We start from the raw sequence: 24,032 nt of genomic DNA on the forward strand, positions 1-24,032 counted from the left end.
TACTTCTTTATGGTTATTTGGCTTTTGTTGAGATGTAGGAGTTTTTAGTACATGTAGCAACTTCAGAAACATGAAAGTGAAAGATACAAAAAGAAAACGTAAGCTTTATTTCTCAACAGAAGCTCCATCAAGTTCAAGACAATTTTGTAACTAATGACACCAGGCTGAGTCCATCTCTAAAGAAGTGAGGTTCCTGGAAATTTAACCGTGTGTATGCAGTGCTTTTTAATATTAACTAAAGAGAAATGGGTGGCCTTTAAAGAATTTTTAAAAGTAGGAAACGAAGTCAGAAGCAGCCAAATCAGGACTGTATGGTGGATCCCTTAGGATTTTACACAGAAATTCTGATAAAGTTGCAGTTAATTTGATGAGAGGAATGAGCAGGAGCACTGTAGTGAAAAAGGATTCCTGGTGAAGCTTTCCCAGGGTTTTTCTGCCAGCATTAGCTAACTTTCTAAAACTCTCATAGGCTGGGTGCAGTAGCTCATGCCTTTAATCTCAGCACTTTGGGAGGCCAAGGCAGGCGGATCACCTGAGGTCGGAAGTTTGAGACCAGCCTGACCAACAAGGAGAAATGCTGTCTCTACTAAAAAGTTCAAAAATTAACCAGGCGTGATGGTGCATGCCTGTAATCCCAGCTCTTCAGGAGACTGAGGCAGGAGAATCGCTTGAACCTGGAAGGTGGAGGTTGCAGTGAGCCGAGGTCATGCCATTGCACTCCAGCCTGGGCAACAAGAGTGAAACTCCATCTCAGACTCTCATAATCAGATGTTATTGTTCTTTCACCCTCTAGCAGGCGGACAAGCAAAGTACTTTGAGCATCCCAGAAAACTTGCCATGACCTCTGCTCTTGACTGCTTTTGCTTTGGCTGGACCACTGCCCACTCCTGGCAGCCATTGCTGTGATTGTGACTGTGAGAAAGCCACGTTTTATCTCTTGCACAGTTCTTCAAAGACAGACACGCCTCAGCATCTGGACCCTGCTTGTTTAACATTGACATTGAAGGTTCTCGTGTCTGCAGCTTACTTGGATTCAGTGGCCTTGGCACCCATTGAGTGGAAAGGTCACACAGCTTTAATTTTTCAGTCACAATTGTGTACGCTGAACCAATTCAGGTGTCCGTGGCGTCACTGTTTCTGCTGTTAATCATCAGTTTTCTTCAATTAGGTCATGAACGAGATGACTTCCTTCCTTCACCTTTAGCTGAATTCACATTCCTCTGATAGAAGCTGTTTTCAAACTGATGCCATTCTTCGTGCCTCAAACTAGGTCCTGTTCATGCATGTTATAACAAGTTTACATGTAAAAAATTGAAATCCATACATAATTTTTTCAGGTTTTTTTTTTTTTTTTTATGGAGTCTCAGTGTGTTGCCAGACTGGAGTGCAGTGGTGTGATCTCGGCTCACTGCAACCTCTGCTTCCCAAGTTCAAGTGATTCTCCTGCGTCAGCCTCCCAAGGAGCTGGGATTACAGCTGCCCACAACCGTGCCTGGCTCATTTTTGTATTTTCAGTAGAGAGGGGGTTTCACCGTGTTGGCCAGGCTTGTCTCGACTCCAGACTACAGGTGAGCCACCTGCCTCAGCTTCCCAGAGTGCTGGGATTATGCGCCTGGACAATTTTTTAATATACATTTTTCAGGAAACTTTTGAAGACTCCTCATATTCTAGATATTCCGTATCAGCTATGTGGTTTTCCAATACTTTCTCCCATTGAGTCTGTTTTCTTTTCACCCTGTCCATTATGTCATTTTTTGCACAGGAGTTTTAAATTTCAGTGGAATCAAATATATAAGTCTTTCATGCATTTGAGTTCATTTTAGCAACTTAATTCTTTTGCATGTGGGTATACAGGTTCTTTTCTTTTTAACATTAAAGAATAATGTTTTTGCCCAGCATTAAAATTAAGGCCCTTGGTAGAGGCTTGTCACTTCCAATTTTGGAGCAGCTGATTAAGTTCACACTCCCAGCCACTGTCCTTATCAAGCTCTCAAACTCTGGGCCACAATATGTGAGACCTAATTACCCCAGGCCCAGGAATCATATCTAGGGACAGCTCCTGTGCCCAGGAGCTTATAAAATTATTCACATTGGCCAATGCACAGGGAGCCCTGAAAACCTAGCGCACCCCAATCCACAAGGCATACACAAACTGCCCCCTGCAGCTCCAGTTCGCTGTGAGTTCCCTCGTAACTGTTGCAGCCCTGCCTATGTCCTTTGGTTTCAAGCTCTAAGTAGCAAAGTGGTCTACATTTTATGAGTATCATTGTGACCTGTCCTGACGTCAGAAAAACACCTTTATATCTTACGACTATACAACCAACAGAATATGAGTGCCACAAATATTAGAAAGTCTTTAGCCTAACTGTACTGAGCATGAGTAAGGCGATCCTGTAGAAAGTCCTTAGGAATGCAGGCAATGCGTTTTTTCCTTTGTTAACTGTTCAAAAATAGCAAAGCTCTATCAAGCTTGTCCTCCCCACCTTATTTTGTCGTTCTGTTTTGTTTTAGGCTTTTAGCCTGAAGCCATGGTTTTGTTTCTGTCTCCAGTGGTAAGTGGAAAAACAGGAATGAGTGGAGAAAGGGGCTTTACCTGCCCAGCTAGGAATAAGCTAAGAACCCATTACTGTATTCTTTCCCTTGGACACCCTGTGTTAGCTTGTTGAGGGAGATCTTAGCCTGAAATTGATTCTCACATCTAAACATCCACGCAAGGGAGATTTTTTTGTAATTGTCAGATATATGGGAAGTCTTTGTGAACGATATTGCACTTTCTGACCTGCCTAGGGCCCTTCCAGAGTTAAGTTGCTGAAAGTGTCTATTACTGAAGACTCCTGCCATTAGCTGGAGTATCACGGTGTGTATCACCTCAGTCACCTTAAATTACTTAGAGAGTGATGAGGTCTGGACTTCTGGCTAAATTTTTTTTTTTTTTGCGACGGAGTTTCGCACTTGTTACCCAGGCTGGAGTGCAATGGTGCGATCTCGGCTCACAGCAACCTCCGCCTCCTGGGTTCAGGCAATTCTCCTGCCTCAGCCTCCTGAGTAGCTGGGATTACAGGCACGCACCACCATGCCCAGCTAATTTTTTGTATTTTTAGTAGAGACGGGGTTTCACCATGTTGACCAGGATGGTCTTGATCTCTTGACCTCGTGATCCACCCGCCTCGGCCTCCCAAAGTGCTGGGATTACAGGCTTGAGCCACCGCGCCCGGCCAAACATAGCCTATTAAATCAGGCCACACCATAGTAAGGGAGTCATTCACAATCTCTTGCACTCAGCAGAGCTTGAAAGGTAAGGAGAGGTGTAGAAAGCTTTATAGTAGATGAAAGGTGAAGTATTAGGTATGCCATGATTGGAGGGTATTGCCATGGGGAGTGAGCGTGTGTGTCTGTGTTGGAAGGGGGTTATTTAGAAGGTTGACAGACTGTGTGATTGGCTAGTGATGCATTTGCTTTCTCCAGTCGGTCCTAAGTTGAGCATGTGGGCAACAATTAAGAAAGCTGTCAGTTTGTAATCACTGTCTTGGCCATTTTAAGTCAGTTTTTATGCGGGTTGTATGGCTTCCTGGCCTGGTTGCTAGAATAGACATGGCATGCTGACTTGGAGCGGTTACTGTAGATACCACCCTGGATTTCTGAATGGGTTGCTGTAACTTCTGGGTCAGAGTTGTTTTTATATTTGGTGTAGCCATTGTCCATTCATGTAGCAAATTTCTCCCACCTAAGTAAGGAACTAACTATCCACAGTAGTGAAAGTTCTTATTTTTTAACTGGTTATGTTGACAATTAGTTTAATATTCATTAATTACTTTTCCACATCCCTTTCAACGATGTTTTGTTTTCATTTTTGTTTTGCCAGACCTTCAGTTGGGCAGACAATTTTTGCAAACTGGTTGGCAAAACACTAAATTCTAACACTCTGGCCAAAAAAATAGCCCTTTCATTTCCTGAACATAACAGGAATGGATTTTAATTCTTGGTCTTTTCTTTTGGTCTTCCTTCACCAGTCCTGCAGGAGAGACCATAAGGCATTATCTCCAAAATGCCTTATTTGGGGGGCATGATTTTCAGGTAGTATTTCCACTACCTGATGACAATACTATTGCTACTCAACTGCAGTGAGAGAAAAGGAGTTCTCAATGCCGACATTCTGTAACGCATTGTAAAAAGCTGAATAAAGCCAGGCACAGTGTCCTGTACCGATAGTCCCAGCTGCTCCAGAGGCTGAGAAGGGAAGATAGCTTTAGCTCAGGAGTTTCAGACCAGCCTGAGCAACATAGTGAGACTTTATCTCCAAAGATAATAAAAACCTCAGTACAGGATATTAGAGACACCCTAACAAAGTTAATACAGGACCCAGGACAAATTCATTAAATACAGGATATGTGTTATAGCCAGTGGCAAGCCCATTCCTGATGTGTGCCATGTACCTACTGTTGTGCCTGACATCCAGTGAGTGCTCATTGAACATTTTTTTTTTTTTTTGAGACAGAGTCTCGCTCTGTTGCCCAGGATGGAGTGCAATGGCACGATCTCAACTCACTACAACTTCCGCCACCTGGGTTTAAGCAATTCTCCTTCCTCAGCCTCCCGAGTAGCTGTGATTACAGGCACATACCACCGTCTCCAGCTAATTTTTTTTTTTTTTTTCAAGACGGAGTTTCGCTCTTGTTACTCAGGCTGGAGTGCAATGGCTCGATCTCAGCTCACCGCAACCTCACCTTCTGGGTTCAAGCAATTCTCCTGTCTCAGCCTCCCGAGTAGCTGGGATTACAGGCACGCGCCACCACTCCCAGCTAATTTTTGTATTTTTAGTAGAGACGGGGTTTCACCATGTTGACCAGGATGGTCTCGATCTGTTGACCTCGTGATCCACCCGCCTCAGCCTCCCAAAGTGCTGGGATTATAGGCGTGAGCCACGGCGCCCGACCCAGACAATTATTTCTAATGATTCCAGGTCTTTAGATAAAAGCTCTTTCAACAGATTGTCAATCAGAAAATCTTTGAACTCACCTGACCTGGAAAGTCCGGCTCCCCTCCTTCCAGTTCCGCCTTTCCAGAGGGATCCAATGTATATTTTACATGTATTGATTGGTGTCTTATGTCGTCCTAAACTGTTAAAACCAAGCAGCTGTAGATGGGCCACCTTGGGCACATGTTCTCAGGATGTCCTGGAGCTGTGTCATGGGCCATTAGCCACTTATTATTTGGCTCAGAATAAAGTTCTTCAAATATTTTACAAAGTCCCACCCATTTCGTTGACAGAAAGATATACCTCCTTCAACTCCCCATCACATCTTGTGGGGGTCTTTCTTGTCCCAACAGAGCACACCAAAGATCAAAAAAAGTGTCCAGAGCTTCAGTATGTGCGTACTTGACAAGCGCAAAAGAGCTGACCGCCGTGAATGGAGGACCAGTTCATTACGGTCAGCCATGTGCCCTCTGATGTTCTTCCCTTGGGAACTTGCTGTGCTTCATAGAATCTGAAACGTCAGTGAAATATTTCTCAGACTTGTGCTAGATGACCTTCTGGGGAAATCTGGATACTTGCCGTTTAAGAGCCAGCAAAGCCGGCCGGGTGCGGCGGCTCACGCCTGTAATCCCAGCACTTTGGGAGGCCGAGGAGGGTGGATCACGAGGTCGAGAGATCGAGACCATCCTGGTCAACATGGTGAAACCCCGTCTCTACTAAAGATACAAAAAATTAGCTGGGCATGGTGGCGCGTGCCTGTAATCCCAGCTACTCGGGAGGCTGAGGCAGGAGAATTGCTTGAACCCAGGAGGCGGAGGTTGCGATGAGCCAAGATCGCGCCATTGCACTCCAGCCTGGGTAACAAGAGCGAAACTCCGTCTCAAAAAATAAACAAACAAATAAATAAATAAATAAAAAGAGTCGGCAAAGAGCCCCCCCCCCACCCACGTACTTAAGAGCCCCGGAACTGCATTTCTCAAGGCTCCTCCAGAAGCTCCCAGCTTTTTTCCATAAGGTCAGCGCGCCCTGCATTATGAGGCGGGGCAGGCAGCAGCGTAGGAACTACATTACCCAGAAGACACCGTGCGGGCGGCACAGGCTGCGAGTGTAGCCAATGAAGATCTAGCAGAGAGACCACTAGTGAGGTCTCAATGGTGTGGGCGGGACTTCCGGCGGCGCCGTCCGGGTTCCGTTAGCTTGGCATCGTCGAGATCAGCATTCGCTGATTTATGGTGTCACAGAGGTCTGGGTCGGGACTGAGGTGAGAGAGCGGAAAAACGCGAGAAGCGGTGTTCCTTCTACACAGTGGCAAGAGTGAGGATCGGCTGAGTGGGCTGCAGGCGCTGCTCGTTCCCACCTGGCTCTTCCCTGCCTGGACTGGAGGAGGCCGGGCCGGTGAACCTGACCGAGGTGCGTGCCGCGTTCCAGGCCGCCCCTCCCAGCCTCCCCTCCCCTAGTGCTTTAGTCCCAAGGAGGGGTCCTTGTGTCTCAAACAGAGGGGCTGGGAGTGCGGTGCGATGAGGCGGGGGAGCTCGTGGGAGACCGACAGGTCCCCGGGGTTTGGAGGCGCTGCAGAACGGGCGGCCATGCGGAGCCTGATCGTCTTTGTTTCCAGGGAGCACAGGGTGAGGCGGAGTCTCCCCTGGAAGGGCAGCGGAGCCACAGAAAGCCATAGAGTGCTGTGGAGGGAGGACCAATGGGAGGGTCACGCCCAGATAGAGGTTAACGTTGGGGAAAACAGGATGTCGAACGGGGGCAGGGGGACCCCTTGAGTTCTTTTAGGGCTGGGCCAGAGGGGTTGCAGTAGAGAGGAGATGGGAGGAGATTCTGGATGGATCTCAGAGATGGAGCCAACGGGATTTCCTGCCGCATCAAACACAGCTGTGAGGGAAAGTGGGTAGTGAAGGGTATATATAGTCCGTGCGTTTTGTTTCGGCCTGAGAAGCTGAAGGAATGGAATTAGAGAAATCAGCTTAAGGAGCAGGTTTCAGACAGAAGATGCTGGTTTGGGTTTTGGGCGACATCACATGGGTAGGTGGACCCAAGTTCCAAAGGTCAGGGAAGGCCTGGGGCTTCAAATGAATTAGAAGTTGTGCACTTGGCCGGGCGCGGTGGCTCACGCCTGTAATCCCAGCACTTTGGGGGGCCGAGGCGGGTGGATCACGAGGTCAAGAGATCGAGACCATCCTGGTCAATATGGTGAAACCCCGTCTCTACTAAAAATACAAAAAAAAAAATTAGCTGGGCATGGTGGCGCGTGCCTGTAATCCCAGCTACTCGGGAGGCTGAGGCAGGAGAATTGCCTGAACCCAGGAGGCGGAGGTTGCGGTGAGCCGAGATCGCGCCATTGCACTCCAGCCTGGGTAACAACAGCAAAACTCCGTCTCAGAAAAAAAAAAAAAAAAAAAAAAAAAAAAGTTGTGCACTTGAGGAGAAGATGGGCTGTGGATCAGATTGAGAAGGAAGAATCATAACGTTGTTTTTTCATACGGGCTGAGGGGAGGGGAGGGCTCAGATTTGGAGGAAAGACCATGGTAGGGAGGGCATCTCTGATACTCCCTGCAGAAGGAAGCAGATATGGGCTAAGAGTTTGGTGTGTTTCTGTTGAAAACAGGCCTGGATGGGTAAGGAGCTGCCCTGAAGTGTGCAGACTGAGGCATGAGGTATTGTAGTCACTCCACACTCTAACTCAGCCAGCCCCGGGGGCCACTCTTTGGGGAATAAGATAAGGCCGTGGAGCAACTGGGTCCAAAACTGAGCAGGGCTTTCTCACATCCTCCACTGACAGTTAAGGTCCTCCAGCAAGCTCCCTTTCTAGCATGAGATGGCAGGCGCACCTGTTTGCTGAACGGTCGAGTAACTGATTGCCTGCTCACCTCCCTCCTACAACTCATTCACTTAGGGATGTAAAAACATGTAATTGATTTAAACACTAAAGCTGTATCAATCTTACATAACCAAGCAGGTCAGAATCTAGTTTAAAGAGAGTTTATTCAAGTTGGAATCTTGATGATAGCCATCTGGCAGCATAGATTCAAGTTGTCCTGAATATACACTTTAGCAGCAGTTATAAGTTTTTTGGTTTTTGCTTTTTTTTTTTTTAAATAGCAGTTTCTGAGTTGTTTACCAATACCTTATATTAAAATAACATATTTTTTTGGCTATACATTGTTCTTACATTATAGATTACAGAAACATGAAGATAATACAGACAGCTAGTCAGGGACAAAATGTCTTTAAACAGTTATCCTCAGGCATAGGCTCACGGGTGTGACTGACATCTCATGTGCTTGTCTCTGAGCCTGATGCATTTTGTGTAGGTCAGACAGCTCTGGGCTTTTTTTTTTTTTTTTCTTTCTTTAATTCTCAGCCAATGTACTAAATGTGTACACATAGGTCATTGGAAATAAATCTAATCAATAATTTAAATATATTAAAATATTTGTTGTTAGAAGGTTAATTTACCTGTAACTCTGCTTATAGTACAAAGCTTTGTATGTATCACGTTTCCTTAAAACATTAAGGAGTGGGGGAAAATACTCAAATTTTCAAAACCCTTCTATCTCATTTGTACTAAAAACGTACAAAACCATTAATCCTGTAGAAATTGCTTATACATAGTGTGTATTACTTATGCTTCCTGTCAATATGAGCCCTATAAAATGGGAACCCTTTTAATCTCCATTTTACACATAAGGACACTGAGGCTTAGAAAGGTTAGTGCTTGTCCAAAGACACAGAGCTGCTAAGAGGCGGCACGGAACTCAGGACTTTGCGTAGCTTCAGATCGCTTTGCACCGGCACAGGGCAAAGGTGGTTGTACAGCCCAGCCTGTAGGATGCTGCAAACTGCGCTGACACTCACGGCCTGCTTCTTCTTACAGGGTCCATGGCAGCAACGCATAAGGACCCTGCACAGGTAAGTCAAGGGTTTCTCAGGCTCTCTTCCCCCAGCCCCTCACCACTTACCACTCTGATATTTTAGGCTTGCTGATAGAGGGAAAGACGGTGTCCTGAAACTTGATGTTGGGTCTGAAGACTGTAGTTCCACGACAACTGATGGTATAAGATGGGGCAGGGCATCCAGGCACAGGATATAGGATATTCAGATGCTTACTGGTAAGACTTAGCTGGGACGTTTAGTGAACTGAAAATTCGGGTTCTATCTGGTTGTCATAGAGAGTATGGCAGCAGGGTAGGAGGTTGGGGCATGCAGGGATCAGGCATGGAATGGCAGTCCAAGGTCCTGGCCGTTCATCTGAGGGTGGTAGTAGCTAGGGAAGGTTTGAAGGGAAAAAAAGAGATGACCTGACCCAGATATTAGTGGCTTCGTCTGCCTGCAGAATGGAAGACCATGTGGGGATGAGGGTGGAGCCAGGGATACCTGGTTGACTGGCCTGTAGCGGTCTGGGTGGAGGTTGTTGGTGACTGAAGGAGGGTGGAAGTGGGAGCAGTGGGTGGCTTCTGTATGTGTTTGATCTAGAGCTGCCTATATATATATATATATATATATATATTTTTTTTTTTTTTTCTTTGAGACGGAGTTTCGCTCTTGTTACCCAGGCTGGAGTGCAATGGCGCCATCTCGGCTCACCGCAACCTCCGCCTCCTGGGTTCAGGCAATTCTCCTGCCTCAGCCTCCCCAGTAGCTGGGATTACAGGCACGCGCCACCATGCCCAGCTAATTTTTTGTATTTTTAGTAGAGACGGGATTTCACCATGTTGACCAGGATGGTCTCGATCTCTTGACCTTGTGATCCACCCGCCCCGGCCTCCCAAAGTGCTGGGATTACAGGTTTGAGCCACCGCGCCCAGCCAAGCTGCCTGTATTTTACAATGGAGAGAGCAAGGAAGCTTGGGAGCTGAGATGGGAAGAGGGGTCAGGAATGGCCCCACAGTTTGGCCTTGTTTGGAAGGATGGATGGTCCAGCAGCTAAGATGTAAGTTCTGTCTGCAGTAGAGAGAGTGTTTATGCAGTAGAGAATATGAGGGCCAAGTTTTGGGCAAGTCAAAAATGTCCCAACAGGCAGAGTGGATCACACCTGTAATCCCAGCGCTTTGGGAGGCAGAGGTGGGAAGATAGCTGGCGGCGAGCCTGAGCAACATAGGGAGACCCTGTCTCTACAAATAATAATAAATAGCTGGGTGTGGTGGCGTCTGCCTGTGGGCTCAGCTAATCGGCCTGCTGAGGCAGGAGGGTCGCCTGAGGCTGGGAGGTAAAGGCTGCAAGGAGCCATGATTGTGCCCCTGCACTCCAGCCTGGGCAACAAAGTAAGACCCTGTCTCCAAAAAACCCAGCTGAAACAAAAATACATTAAAATGTTTCAGTGGACGTGCCGGCCTGGCAACTGCGCACACAGGACTGGAGTTCAGTGTAGGTGTTTAGGAGGGAGACATCCACTGCATGACAGATGAACTGTTGTGAAACTGGGTCAGACTTAGGAATCAATGGAGTTAGTGGGAAGGGAGGAGAAGGAACACACTGAGGACTGCGTCTCTCCATTGGGCCCCTGGAGGGTGTTGGTGGGTGTCACAAAGAGAGATGAGAGAGTGGATCAACTGAGGGTGTGTCATGTTGGGGGCGGGCTGTGGAGTAAAAGAAGGGCTTTTGCGAGGAGAGTGGCCATGAGAAGGATGGCGAGGCATCTCCACAAACTTGCCAGGGTTTTGTAGCGAGTCTTGGTTGGACCTGGGTAGTTTTCGTGTTAACTGTGACACTACTTTAGGGGAAGATGGGACCATCAAGGGGCATTGCTAGGCCTGGGGTGGGGATAGCATTGAGGAGGTCAGTGTGTCTGGACTTTGGATTAGGATTAGGTGAACAGAGAAGGTTATGACTGCTTATGGGACAGTGTGTTCAGTGCAAAAGGGAGAGACAGCCAAGACCTGGAACTCAGAGGAGGTCTACAAGAACTCTGAGGTTGTTTGTCACTTGGGTTTGGGGGTGCTGAGGTAAAAGCAGGAGACAGGACTGGGAGGGGAGACCTTCAGAACAGGGCTTGGTGCTGCCCCGGGCACTAGGGAATATTACATGCTGGGCAGCTCAGGGGCAAAGATGGTTCTGCTTGCATTTGTCGTGCATTACAGGACTCCGTGTACAGTGTCATGTTGGCAGACCATGGAAATGCTCCCGGTTGGGCCAGCGTTGCTGTTAGTATTGCAGGAGTGGAGGAGTTAGATACATGAGAGAGGTACTGTCCAAAGTGAGACCTGAAGGTGAGGGGAGCGTGAATGGATGGTCCTAGCCCTGGCAATGAGCACATGAGGGAGAAGCCTGAGTCCGAGTTTGGGTGTCTGGGAGGCACGATCTGGAGAACCCAGGGAAACAGGGTGATAAAAGAAGGTAGGTCCGGCCAGGCACGGTGTCTCACACCTGTAATCCCAGCACTTTGAGAGACCAAGGCAGGCATCTTTGAGATCACACCTGTAATCCCAGCACTGTGGGATCATGAGGTCAGGAGTTTGAGACCAGCTGACCAACATGGTGTATTTTTGGTCTCTACTAAAAATACAAAAATTAGCCGGGCGTGGTGGCGTGCACCTGTAATCCCAGCTACTCAGGAGGCCGAGGCAGGAGAATTGCTTGAACCCAGGAGACAGAGGTTGCAGTGAGCTGAGATCGCGCCACTGCACTCCAACCTCAACAACAGAGCGAGACTCCATCTCAAGAAAAAAAAAGAAGGTAGGGCCCCCTGTGCTACTCTTTGATGATGATGCTTGCGCTTCCTCCCCACCCATCTTTGTGCTGTGCTAGACTTGGTGATCAGTAGCAGTGGGGGCAAAAGCAGGTGTCGACGCTACCAGGATGTGGTGTCTCTTCCTCCTTGGGAAGTGGGTGGAGGCTAAGCAGGGGATGGATGTGTGTGGATGTTGGAGAAGCACTGAAGATTCTGGAGAGGGAAGCGTATCAGTGATTGGCCGACTGGATTTTAATTTTTGGAAAAGAGTGAGTGATGACAGAGAGGCTAATGGCGTTGAAATAATTTTTGTTACTTTCATTTCCTTAGTGCTGGGGTAGTGCCGTGCTGCACCAGGCCACAGGAAATACTAGATTTGGTCAGGAGGGAGATGCATGATCGGAGGGAAAGTGTACGTCAGAGACTGTATTGGGGTTTTGGTAGGAAAGGCATGCAGGGTGGGATGAGGAGCTTAAACTCCATGGTTTGCATCAGTCTGGCAGCCTTAGGGCTTAGAGATTATCTGTTACTGTGTGGTGACGTGACTGGTGTTGATTAGGACAGGAGAAAAGATCATGCATGAGCATTATTAGACAGGCAGTTCAGCATATGGGATCTGGATTGCCAGGGAAATGTAAAAACATTGACTGTTGGTTTGGCCCTCTAATTCTTAGATTTCAAGTAGATAAATACAGATCTAAGGAAACACAAAATAAGAAGTTGTTCACGGACTGAAGTGTCATAATTTTGGCAGGATTGTATGGTCTTTGAGGATGTGGCCATATATTTCTCCCAGGAGGAGTGGGGGATCCTTAATGATGCTCAGAGACACCTGCACAGCAATGTGATGCTGGAGAACTTTGCGCTTTTGTCATCAGTAGGTAAGGGCTTCATACCTACTCCGGTGTCTTGTGCTGGGTGCTGTTTTTTTACACTTTTCCATGACAACTCTGTCTTTCTCACACCAGATCGTGGGTGCTATGTCCTCTCCTGGTTTCCTGGCAAACGTGATGGGGCAGCCAGTGCTAGGCTGTGTATACTGTACCACCTCTCTTTAAGCAGCCCCAGCTTCTGTTGCTCTGCAACTTGAGATAAGGCTCTGGCGTCAGAAATCTTCAGGTTTCTTTAAGATATCCTCCTGGCTGTGCCTGTCCCTGGTTTCATGACACTGTCCAAATGCAGGAAACCTCTGCCCCAGGGTTTCCCTGTTTCCCTTGCTGGCATACTGGGAAACACTGTACTAGGAATTGCAGGCACCTGCCTGGTCACCACTTGTGAGGATTGTGAAGTTCTTTCTACAGGACTCTAGTGGATATTCTGCTAATTTTAGAATGCAGCATGTCCTGGGTTTATTGCGGTGTACACATTGTCCCCTCCCTTTCCTTGCCTCTCCCCTAACTTGACTTGTGCCACAGCTAGATAGCTGCTCACCTTGAGCAAGGGGGAGGTACCTGGGTACCTGACAGAGTGGATAGTCCTCCATTAATGGCAAGAGACACTCAGAAGTCTCTTGCCCTGGTGGGTGAAAGCTGGGAAACGATGTGGTATCAGGGTTGGGTTCAAATCACATTGAGAACTTAACTTGTTACCACTATTGTTTGATGCAGGGCCACTGGCCACCCCTCACTCTTCCTTTCCGTCCCTGTTGTTATTTTTACTCTGACTTCCAACCCCTGACTCCCACTTCTGACCCATCCTCTCCAGCCTTCCCCTCTCCACCACTCTCTTCTCCCTTTGCAGTGCATTCTAATGTATGACCTGTGCTTTAGGTGTTATGAGGTTTGTATGTGTCTTTCAATAGTTCTTGTACACTCACCCTCATGCAATTAGATCTCTCCGGATCTGGACACAACAGTCATGGCCTGTTGAAAGCCATTTGTAGAGGAGTAAATGGGAGACCCCACCTGCCCTCCGTGCATGGTACTTCTCCCATGTGTCCTTACAACCGGGGTTCCCCCATTACACACACTTGACAGGCCCACCTCTGAACAGTGGGCCTTCCTCTCACTGGCCTTATTTCCTTGCCTGTGACCAATGCTGTGCCCTCATTTGTGGGTGTGCCTCACTGACATTTGTTATGGGGCTGCCTCCTCCCTCCAGAGTTAACACACACTTCATCAGTATTTCTGTTCTTACAGGTTGTTGGCATGGAGCCAATGATAAGGAGGCATCTTCCAAGCAATGTGTTTCTGTAAGGGTGTTACAGGTCACAACCCCAAAGTCAGCTTTGTCCACCCTGGAGGCCCAGCCCTGCAAGACATGTAGCACACTTCTGAAGGACATTCTGCACCTGGCCGAGCACAACGGAACACACCCTGACCAAGGGCTCTACACGTGTGCAGCAGAGCATTACCTGCACCAAAAGGAGCAGATTAGAGAGAAGCTCAGCAGAAGTGATGAGTGGAGGCCTTCATTTGTGAACAACAATGTTCACACGGCAGAGAGGAACTTCACCTGCACACAGAGTGGCAAGGATTTGACTGCCAGTTCAGACCCTCTCCAGCAACAGATCTTAAACAGTGGGTGGAAGCTGTACAGGGATACCCAGGATGGGGAAGCCTTTCAGGATGAACAGAATGATTACAACTCCAGCCAAGGTGGGAAAGAGTTTTGCCACCAACATAAGCTGTCTGAGCACCAAAAAACCCATACTGGGGAGAGGCCTTATGAGTTCAGTGAATGTAGGGAACCATTTCGGTACAATTCCGACCTTATTAAGTATCAGCAAAATCGTGCTGGAGAAAGGCCTTATGAATGCACTGAATATGGAAAGACCTTTATTAGAAAGTCCAACCTTGTTCAGCATCAGAAAATTCGTACCGAAGGCTTTCTCTCAAAAAGGTCTGACCCTCTTGAACATCAGGAGGTTTGCAGTAAACCAACACCTTATGAATGCACCCAGTGTGGGAAAGCTTTCCTTACACGGGCTCATCTTGCTGGTCACCAGAAAATCCATACTGGAGAACAACAGCCCTATGAATGCAACAAGTGTGGGAAATTTTTTATGTACAACTCGACACTCATTAGACATCAGAAAGTTCATACTGGCAAAAGGCCTGCTAAGTGTAGCAAATACGGGAAAGGCTTTAGCCTCAAACTTGTTCAGCACCTGAAAATTCACACTGGAGAAAGGCCTTATGAGTGCACTGGATGTGGGAAAGCCTTTGTTAGAAAGTCCCACCTAGTTCAGCACCAGAAAATCCACACTGAAGCATCTTCAAAAAGATCTGACCTCATTCTACACAAGAGGATCAACATCAGGCCAAGGCCTTATACGTGTAGTGAATGTGGGAAGGCCTTCCTTACACAGGCTCATCTAGATGGTCACCAGAAAATCCATACTGGAGAATGGCTTTATGACTGCAATAAATGTGGGAAATTCTTTATGGACAACTATAAACTTATTATTCATCAGAGAATTCACACTGGGAAAAGGCCTTATAAATGCAGCAAATGTGGGAAATTCTTTAGCTATCACCATACACTGAGTAGACATCAGAAAATTCACACTGGGGAAAGACCTTATGAGTGCAATGAATGTGGGAAATTCTTTATGGACAACTATAAACTTATTATTCATCAGAGAATTCACACTGGAAAAAGGCCTTATAAATGCAGCAAATGTGGGAAATTCTTTAGATATCACTGTACACTGAGTAGACATCAGAAAATTCACACTGGGGAAAGACCTTATGAGTGCAGTGAATGTGGGAAATTCTTAAGGGATCGCTACCAACTCATTATTCATCAGAGAGTTCACACTGGAGAAAAGCCTTATGAATGCAGCAACTGTGGGAAGTTCCTTGGATACCGTTCTACATTAAGTAAACACTATAAAGTTTGCACTGGGGAGAGGCCTCATGAGTGCAGTAAATGTGGGGAATTGTTTAGGACCAAATCAAGCCTTACTACACATCAGCAGTCTCACTAGAGAAAGTCCTTTTAAGTTAAGGGAATGTGGGAAAGACTTCAGCAACAAATGTAATACTGGTCAGCACCAAAAAAATTCACATAGGAGAAAGGTTTTATGAGTGTGGTGAATGCAGGAAAGTCTTTAACCAAAACTCTCACTTCACTAAGCACCAACAAGTTCATATCAGGTAAAGAACCTATTAATATATGTAAATTTGATGTTGAGAGTTTAGACAAATCCCTGAGGATTTCCTGCTGGGAACTACGTTAAGAACATCTATAATTGTGGCAAAATACAGGTAACTTAAAATCTGTCATCTCAGCCCATATTTAAATGTACTGTTCAGTAGTGTTAAGTCATTCACATTGTTGTCAGTTAAGATCCAGAAGTTTTCTCAACTTACACTAAAACATTAAACCCTTTGACCAGGGGTCCACAACCCCCAGGCTGCAGACTGGTACCAGCTCCAGACTGGCCCGCTTGCAGACTGTTAGGAACCAGGCCAGCATGACCACCTGAGCTCTACCTCCTGTCAGATCAGTAGCAGCGTTAGATTTTCATAGGAGCACAAACCCTCTTGTGAACTGCATGCGAGGGGTTTAGGTTGTGTGCTCCTTATGAGAATCTAATGCCCGATGATCTGAGTTAGAACAGTTTCATCCTGAAACTATCCTCCCCCTCGTCTGTCCCTAGTCTGTGGAAAAATTGGCTTCCATGAAACTGGTTTCTGGTACCACAAAGGTTGGGGACCGCTGCTTTAAACCACTCCTCATTCCCTACACCACCCCCCCCCCGATAACCACTACTGTATGAATTTTACTACTGTAAATACTTCGTATGAGAAAACTTAAGTTTTAGACTTCTGTGGCTTATTTTGTGGCTTATTTCCCTGAATGTCTTCAGGGTTTATCCATGTTGTAGCATAATTTATAATTTTCATCTTTTTTAAAGGCTGAATAAAATCCCACTGTACTCATGCATTGCTTAACAGGAGGAGTACGTTCCGAGTAATTCATCTTAAGGGATTTTGTCATTGTGCGAACGAAGAGTGTACTTACACAAACCTAGAGTGTACTTACACAGCCTATTACACACCAGGGCTGTATGATATGGCCCATTGCTCCTAGGCTGCAAACCTTAACAGCGTGTTACTGTACTGATTATTTTTCCCCAATTGAAACACGTCAGGGAGCGAGTGGTGAGTGAATGTAAAGCTCTCGGACATTACTGTATTATAGGCTTTATAAGACATTGTACACTGAGGCTACTCTAATTTTTTCTTTAATAATAAATTAACCTTAGTCTACCGTAACTTTTTTACTTCATAAACTTTGCAATTTTCTTTTTTTTTTTTTCTTTTTTACTCCTTCTGAGAAATTAACCTGTACTGTAAACTTGGCAATTTAAAACTTTTTCACTCTCGTAATAACAACACTTATCTTAAAACACAAACATGGCCGGGTGTGGTGGCTCACGCCTGTCATCCCAGCACTTTGGGAGGCCGAGGCGGGTGGATCACGAGGTCAAGAGATCGAGACCATCCTGGTCAATAAGGTGAAACCCCGTCTCTACTAAAAATACAAAAAAATCAGCTGGGCACGGTGGTGCGTGCCTGTAATCCCAGCTACTCAGGAGGCTGAGGCAGGAGAATTGCCTGAACCCGGGAGGCGGAGGTTGCGGTGAGCCGAGATCGCGCCATTGTACTCCAGCCTGGGTAACAAGAGTGAAACTCCGTCTCAAAAAAAAAAACACACACACACAAACACATACAGCCTGTATAGAAATACTCCTTTATATTCCTCTATAAGCTTTTTCTATTTAATTTTTTTAACTTCTTAATTTTTTTTTAAACTAAGACACATAGTCAAGGCCTACGCCAGGTCAGGATCATTAATAACACTGTCTTTTACCTCCACATCTTGTCCCACTAGGAGGTTTTCCGGGTCAATAACATGGCCTTCTTATCTTCTATGATAACAGTGTATCCTGGAATATTTTCTGAAGCCTGCCTTAGGCTATTTCTTTTATTTTGAGCCAGAGTCTTGCTCTGTTGCCCAGGCTGGAGTGTAGTGGCACGATCTCGGCTCACTGCAAACTCTGCCTCCTGGGTTCAAGCAATTCTTCTGCCTCAACCTCCCAAATAGTTGGGATTACAGGCACGTGCCACCACATATAGCTAATTTTTGTATTTTTAGTGGATTCAGGGTTTCTCCATGTTGGTCAGGCTGGTCTTAAACTCCTGACCTCTGTGATCTGCCTGCCCTGGCCTCCCAAAGTGCTGGGATTCCAGGCATGAGTCACAGCTCCTGGCCACCTCAGGCTATTCTTACTATTTTTTTCAGAGACCAGGTCTGTCACCCAGCCTGGAGTTCATGGCATAGTCACAGCTCACTGCAGCCTTAACCTCTTTACCTCAAGCCTCCTGAATAGCTGGAACTACAGGAGTGCCACCATACTCAGCTAATTTTTGTTTTTTTTTTTAGTAGAGATGGGGTCTTGCTGTGTTGCCCAGGCTGGTCTTGAACACCTGGCCTCATCCTGTCTGCCTTGGCCTCCCAAAGTGCTAGGATTACAGGCTTTAGCCACCATGCCTGTCCATACAGTTAACTTTATATATATATATATACACACACACATTTGGAGAGTGAACACTCTAGTGACACAAAGTGCAGTAAATACATGAACTAGTAGCAGTCATTTATTACCAAGTATTTTGTACTGCACATAACTTTATGTGCTGTCTTTTCATATGACCGGCAGCACAGTAGGTCTGTTTGCACCAGTGTCACCGCACACACTTAAGTAATGGCATTGAGTTACAGTGCCATTTTGTGATAGGAGTTAGTCACTTAGTGATAGGAATCTTTTGGCTCTCTTATAATATGGGATTACTGTTAAACACGTGGTCCGCGGTAAACAGAAATGTGTGGCACGTGACTGTGGTATACGAATATGCGACTTTTTCTGTATTCCTTGATGGGTGCACATTTGAGTGACTTCCACTCTTCTGCTGTTGTCAATGCTGCTGTGACCATGAATATTGAAATACCTCCCGAGGCCGTGCTTTACATTCTTTCTGGGCATATACCCAGAAGTGGAAATGGTGCTTCCTGTTAATTCTATTTTAAGTTTTGGGGGGAACTATTTTCCATAGCAGCTGTACCATTTTACATTCCCACCAGTGCAGGGGTTCCAGTTTTTCACATTATTGCCAACACTTTTTTTTTTTTTTTTGAGACGGAGACTCACTTGTTGCCAGGCTCGAGTGCAATGGCGCAATCTCGGCTCACTGCAACCTCCACCTCCCAGGTTCAAGTGATTCTCCTGCCTCAGCCTCCCAAGTAGCTGGGACTACAGGCATGTGCCACCACGTCTGGCTAATTTTTTGTATTTTTAGTACAGACGGGTTTTCACTGCGTTAGCCAGGATGGTCTTGATCTCCTGAGCTAATGATCCACCTAAAGTATTGGAATTACAGTCATGAGCTACCACACCTGGCCCACTTTGTTTTTTTAAATCATAGCTATACTAATGGGTGTAGATGTTATTTTATTATGGTTTTTGGTTTGCATTTCAGTATTTATGTTTAGCATCTTTTCATTTGCTTGTTGACTAATTGTATATGTTCTTTGGAGAAATGTCTATTCAATGTCTTTGCTTATTAAAACATTTTTGTAAATTGGCAGATAAGATTGTATGCTTTCATTGTACACAACATGATGTGAAGTATATATACTTTGTTGACTGGTTGACATGTCTGTATTTTATATGTACATACTCTATATACATATTCTAAATATTAACCCCTTTCAGATACTTGTTTTTCAATTACTGTCTCCCATTCAGTCTGTTTCCTTTTCACTCTGTCCATAATGTCTTTTATTTTGCCCTGGAGTTTTCAAATTTCAGCGGAGTCCAATATATGTTATGTTTGTTTCTTATGCTTTTGGTGTTATAGCCAAGAAATTATTGCTAAGTCCAGTGTCATGAAAACTTTTTCCTGTTATTTTCTTTTTGTTTGTTTGTTTTATTCTTTTCTTTTTTTTCCCATGCTATTCTCAGTAATATAATTTCCTGTTATTTTCTAAGAGTTTTATAGTTTCAAGTTGTCCTTTTAAGTCTGAGCGTTTAAGTTCGTTTTAGTAAATGGAGGAAGGCGAGAGTTCAACTTTATTTTTCACATGCAGATATCTAGATTTCTGAAAATTATTTACTGAAAAGACTCCTTAATAAGTTTTCGCACTCTTGTCAACAATCTGAGCGTAAATATGAGGACTTCTTTCTGGCCTCTTAATTCCACTGTATGTATGCCTTTGTGCTAGTACCACAGTGTTTCGATACATAATTCTTTTAAGAGAATAATGGGCCAGAGGTGGGGGCTCATGCCCATAATCTCAGCCCTTTGGGAGGCCGAGGCGGGCAGATCATCTGAGGTCAGGAGTGCGAGACAGCCTGACCAACATGGCGAAACCCTGTCTCTACTATAAATGCAAAATTAGCTGGGTGTGTCACGCATGCCTGTAGTCCCAGCTACATGAGAGGCTGAGGCAGGAGAATCCCTTGAACCGGGGAGGGAGAGGTTGCAGTGAGCCAGGATCGCGCCATTGCACTCCAGCCTGGGTGACAGAGTGAAACTCCGTCTCAAAAATAGTAAGTTTTCTGCCCTTTGTTGAGGCCCTTGCTAGAGGCTTGACAGGGCTGCATTTGGAACAGCAGATAAAGTACACTGCCAACCACTGTCCTTTACACACTCTCTAACTCGATTCAATAGATATCAGCCCCAGTCACCCCAGGAGCTGGTATCAGACATCTAGGGACAACTCCTATGCCTCGGAACATGCAAAATTACTAAAATTGGCCAATATATAGAAACCCCAGAAAACTTAGCTAAGCCTAATCTACTGGCCACACAGAAGCTGCCTCCTACAACTCCAGTTTACTCTATTAAACTGTTCCTTTCCAACTCTGGTGCAGCCCCATGTCATGTCCTCTGGTTCTGGGTTGTAAATTACACTATGCTCCACCTTTCAACTGTCATTATGTCATGTCCCAATATCTGAAAAACTTTTTTTTTTTTGAGACGGAGTTTCGCTCTTGTTACTCAGGCTGGAGTACAATGGCGCAATCTCGGCTCATCACTACCTCCGCCTCCTGGGTTCAGGCAATTCTCCTGCCTCAGCCTCCCGAGTAGCTGGGATTATAGGGGCGCACCACCACGCCCAGCTAATTTTTTTTGTATTTTTAGTAGAGACGGGGTTTCACCATGTTGACCAGGATGGTCTCGATCTCTTGACCTCGTGATCCACCCGCCTCGGCCTCCCAAAGTGCTGGGATTACAGGCTTGAGCCACCGCGCCCGGCCTGAAAAACTTCTAAATCTTAAAACTATACACACAGAAGGGTATCATGAATGCAGTGAATGTTGGAAAGTTTTCAGCTATTAACCTTTTTCGGCGCCAATAAACCATCCTGGAGAAAGACTTCAGGAATGCATGCAGGCAGATGAAATAACGCAGCAGAGCTGTGGATATCAGCACTTGTGAGGGGGACCTCAGCCAGAAATGGAATCTTACATCTAAACATCCACGCAAGGGAGATTTGCTGTAATTGTCTGGTATATCAGAAGCTTTTGTGAATTACCTTGGACTTTCCGAACTGCCTGGGATCCTTCCACCGTTAAGTCACTGAAAGTGTACACTACGGAAGACTTCTATCCACTATTAGCTAGTATATATCACAGTGCGTATCACCTTAAAATACTTTGCGAGGGAAGATAGCTGTGCTCTCTACCTTTATCTGGAGTATTGAGTCATCTGATCCCTTTGGATGGAGCCTCATTCCCATTTCCCTGGCTGGTTTGGGTGTAGGCATTATTTAACTTTGGACAGAGGATACAGGCTGGCTTGAGCCGGTAGCTTGTAAAGATTTCCTTAATTCATGGGTATTAGTGATTGTCTTATAATGTTGGCAATAAATTTTTCACCTTCCAAGCTGCCCAGTCCAGTCCAGTTCCACCTAACCGTACTGGTTTTTGTGATGATAAAGTCATTGTTTAAGCTACATTTACTCACTGGCATTCTATTCTGTGTGTGCTGTGGGTTGAGAACAGAATTGGAGTCCACCAGAATGAAAATGAAAAAGTGGGCCGGGTGCGGTGGCTCATGCCTGTAATCCCAGCACTTTGGGAGGCCAAGGCAGGTGGATCACGAGGTCAAGAGTTCGAGACCATCCTGGTCAACATGGTGAAAGCCCGTCTCTACTAAAAGTACAAAGGTTAGCTGGGCGTGGTGGCGCGTGCCTGTAATCCCAGCTACTCAGGAGGCTGAGGCAGGAGAATTGCCTGAACCCAGGAGGCGGAGGCTGTGGTGAGCCGAGATCGTGCCATTGCACTCCAGCCTGGGTAACAGAGTGAAACTCCGTCTCAAAAAAAAAGAGAAAAAGGAAAAAAAAAAAAGGAAAAACTGAGTGGTTTTGTGGGGTTTTAAATTTTGTGTGCTTCCAAAGAAATAGCCAAAATAAAAAAAGCTCTCAGTCCACATTAGGCCTGATGTACGTTGCTTCAGAAGCTTCCTGGGGAAAAAAGGATTTCTATCCAAAATCCCTTACCCTGAATTTGAAGATTATTTGTAGTTTCACAGTCGGCTTGTAGCCAGGGCAATTGGTCTGACAACTGCCAGGGTTTATGGCAGCTGTGAGAGTCGGCTGTCTGTACCTATGGATGTCCCATATTCTTCAGTGTTGTTTAGGGATAGCTTGCTCCTGTGACGTGCTTTATGAGCCATGTGTCTTGAAGCAAAAAATGATGTAGTTTATGTTCCTGGATGTAAAACATAAAAGTGTATTAGTTTGTTGTCCATTGCTATCAAATAATACCTGAAACTGGGTAATTTTTAAGAAAAACGTGGCCGGGTGCGGTGGCTCACGCCTATAATCCCAGCACTTTGAGAGGCCAAGGCGGGTGGATCACTAGGTCAAGAGATCGAGACCATCCTGGTCAACATGGTGAAACCCCGTCTCTACTAAAAATACAAAAATTTAGCTGGACATGGTGGCGCAGCCTGTAATCCCAGCTACTTAGGAGGCTGAGGCAGGAGAATTGCTTGAACCCAGGAGGCGGAGGTTGCGGTGAGCCGAGATTGTGCCGTTGCAGTCCAGCCTGGGCAATAAGAGTGAAACTCCGTCTCAAAAAAAAGAAAAGAAAAGAAAAATGTATTTCTTTCAGTTATGGAGGCTCGGAGGTCTAAGATTCAGTGGCCGCATTTGGTAAGAGCCTTCTTGCTGGTAGAGACTTTGCAAAAAGTGCCAGGGTGGTACAGGGCATCACATGGTGAGGCTGCTGAGTGTGCTCACATGTTAATGTGCTAGCGCAAGTCACCCTCTTCTTATCAAAGCACGAGTTCTACTCCCAGGATAACCCATTAGTCCATCAACCCATAAATTGATTAATTCATTCATGAGGATAGAGCCCTCATGACTTAATAACCTCTTAAATGCCCCACCTCTTAACGCCACCACACTGTAGATTAAGCTTCAGTGTGACTTTCGGAGGAGAGAATCAAACCATAGCAAGCAGTTTGGGAACTGCTATCTGTACAGAAACACTGATTGTATTAATAGGAAGTATGAGACACTAGCAAACTAGAGTGGAATGGATGAGCCCCTTGTAAAGAGACATCCATAAATGTTTCAGTAACTATGGTTCTGTGAGATGAGGGTATACACAGATTCTGAGGACCTACAGACGTGTATCCTGTAGGCAAAGTCATTGTCAGAGCAAGTAATCCAAAGGTCTTAAGGATTATTGTGTCTCTGGCGTTATAAAACTTAACGTTGAATTTTAATTGCCATTTTAACAGTGTGGAGAAGTGGAACTTTTAAGAGGTGATTAGGTCATGAAGGCTCTGCCCTTATAAAGAATTAATGCCTTTATCATAAGAGTGGTTTGTTAACCTGAGAGTGACATTTTTATAAAATCAGCTCTCTCTGTCTTCCATGCTGACTTGGCCTTCTGTTATGTTATGACAGAATAACAAGGCCCTCACTAGATGCCAAGCAGATATTGGTGTCATACCCTTGGACTTCCCAGCCTCCAGAACTGTAAGAAACAAACTACTTTATAAATTATGCAATATGTTGTGTTTTTTTTTTTTTTTCTTTTAAGACGGAGTTTAGCTCTTGTTACCCAGTCTGGAGTGCAATGGCGCGATCTCGGCTCACCGCAACCTCCGCCTCCTGGGTTCAGGCAATTCTCCCGCCTCAGCCTCCCGAGTAGCTGGGATTAGAGGCACGCGCCACCATGCCCAGCTAATTTTTTGTATTTTTAGTAGAGACGGGGTTTCACCATGTTGACCAGGATGGTCTCGATCTCTTGACCTCGTGATCCACCCGCCTCGGCCTCCCAAAGTGCTGGGATTACAGGCGTGAGCCACCGTGCCCGGCCTAATCTGTTGTGTTTTGCTTTAGTAGTGG

At 45.8% G+C, this 24,032-nt stretch overlaps 2 protein-coding genes and 2 long non-coding RNA genes across 5 annotated transcripts in view; 2 read left to right on the forward strand and 2 right to left on the reverse strand.

The window, feature by feature from the left end:
• Positions 1–77: 77 nt before the first annotated feature.
• On the reverse strand, positions 78–6,027 carry LOC108589585 (uncharacterized). The gene is made up of 3 exons (XR_013531156.1): positions 5,928–6,027; positions 5,017–5,486; positions 78–1,273 (listed from the first exon to the last, which is right to left on the reverse strand). It is a non-coding gene; the product is annotated as an uncharacterized LOC108589585 (long non-coding RNA).
• A 110-nt stretch (positions 6,028–6,137) lies between these two features.
• Positions 6,138–15,897, forward strand: ZNF749 (zinc finger protein 749). The gene is given in 6 exon segments (XM_017967694.4): positions 6,138–6,236; positions 8,859–8,893; positions 12,406–12,532; positions 13,790–15,578; positions 15,580–15,658; positions 15,660–15,897. Coding segments are annotated over 5 exon segments (2,121 nt in total). The 5' UTR covers positions 6,138–6,236; positions 8,859–8,863; the 3' UTR covers positions 15,756–15,897.
• LOC103790118 (uncharacterized) overlaps positions 6,138–24,032 on the forward strand; it is a 65,552-nt gene continuing 47,657 nt past the window's right edge. The window contains exons 1-2 of one of the 2 annotated variants that reach the window (XM_078360956.1): positions 6,138–6,236; positions 8,859–8,893. The gene's annotated coding sequence lies outside the window, so the exon portion shown is untranslated. Of the gene's footprint in view, positions 6,237–6,282; positions 6,386–8,858; positions 8,894–24,032 lie in introns of those variants that run through there. The other variant, XM_078360954.1, reaches the window with a different exon arrangement.
• On the reverse strand, positions 13,801–17,126 carry LOC144580875 (uncharacterized). Its single transcript, XR_013531155.1, has 2 exons — positions 16,345–17,126; positions 13,801–16,258 (listed from the first exon to the last, which is right to left on the reverse strand). It is a non-coding gene; the product is annotated as an uncharacterized LOC144580875 (long non-coding RNA).

This window comes from Callithrix jacchus, chromosome 22, assembly GCF_049354715.1.
Source record: "Callithrix jacchus isolate 240 chromosome 22, calJac240_pri, whole genome shotgun sequence".
In the NCBI taxonomy this organism is placed as follows: Eukaryota; Metazoa; Chordata; class Mammalia; order Primates; family Cebidae; genus Callithrix; species Callithrix jacchus.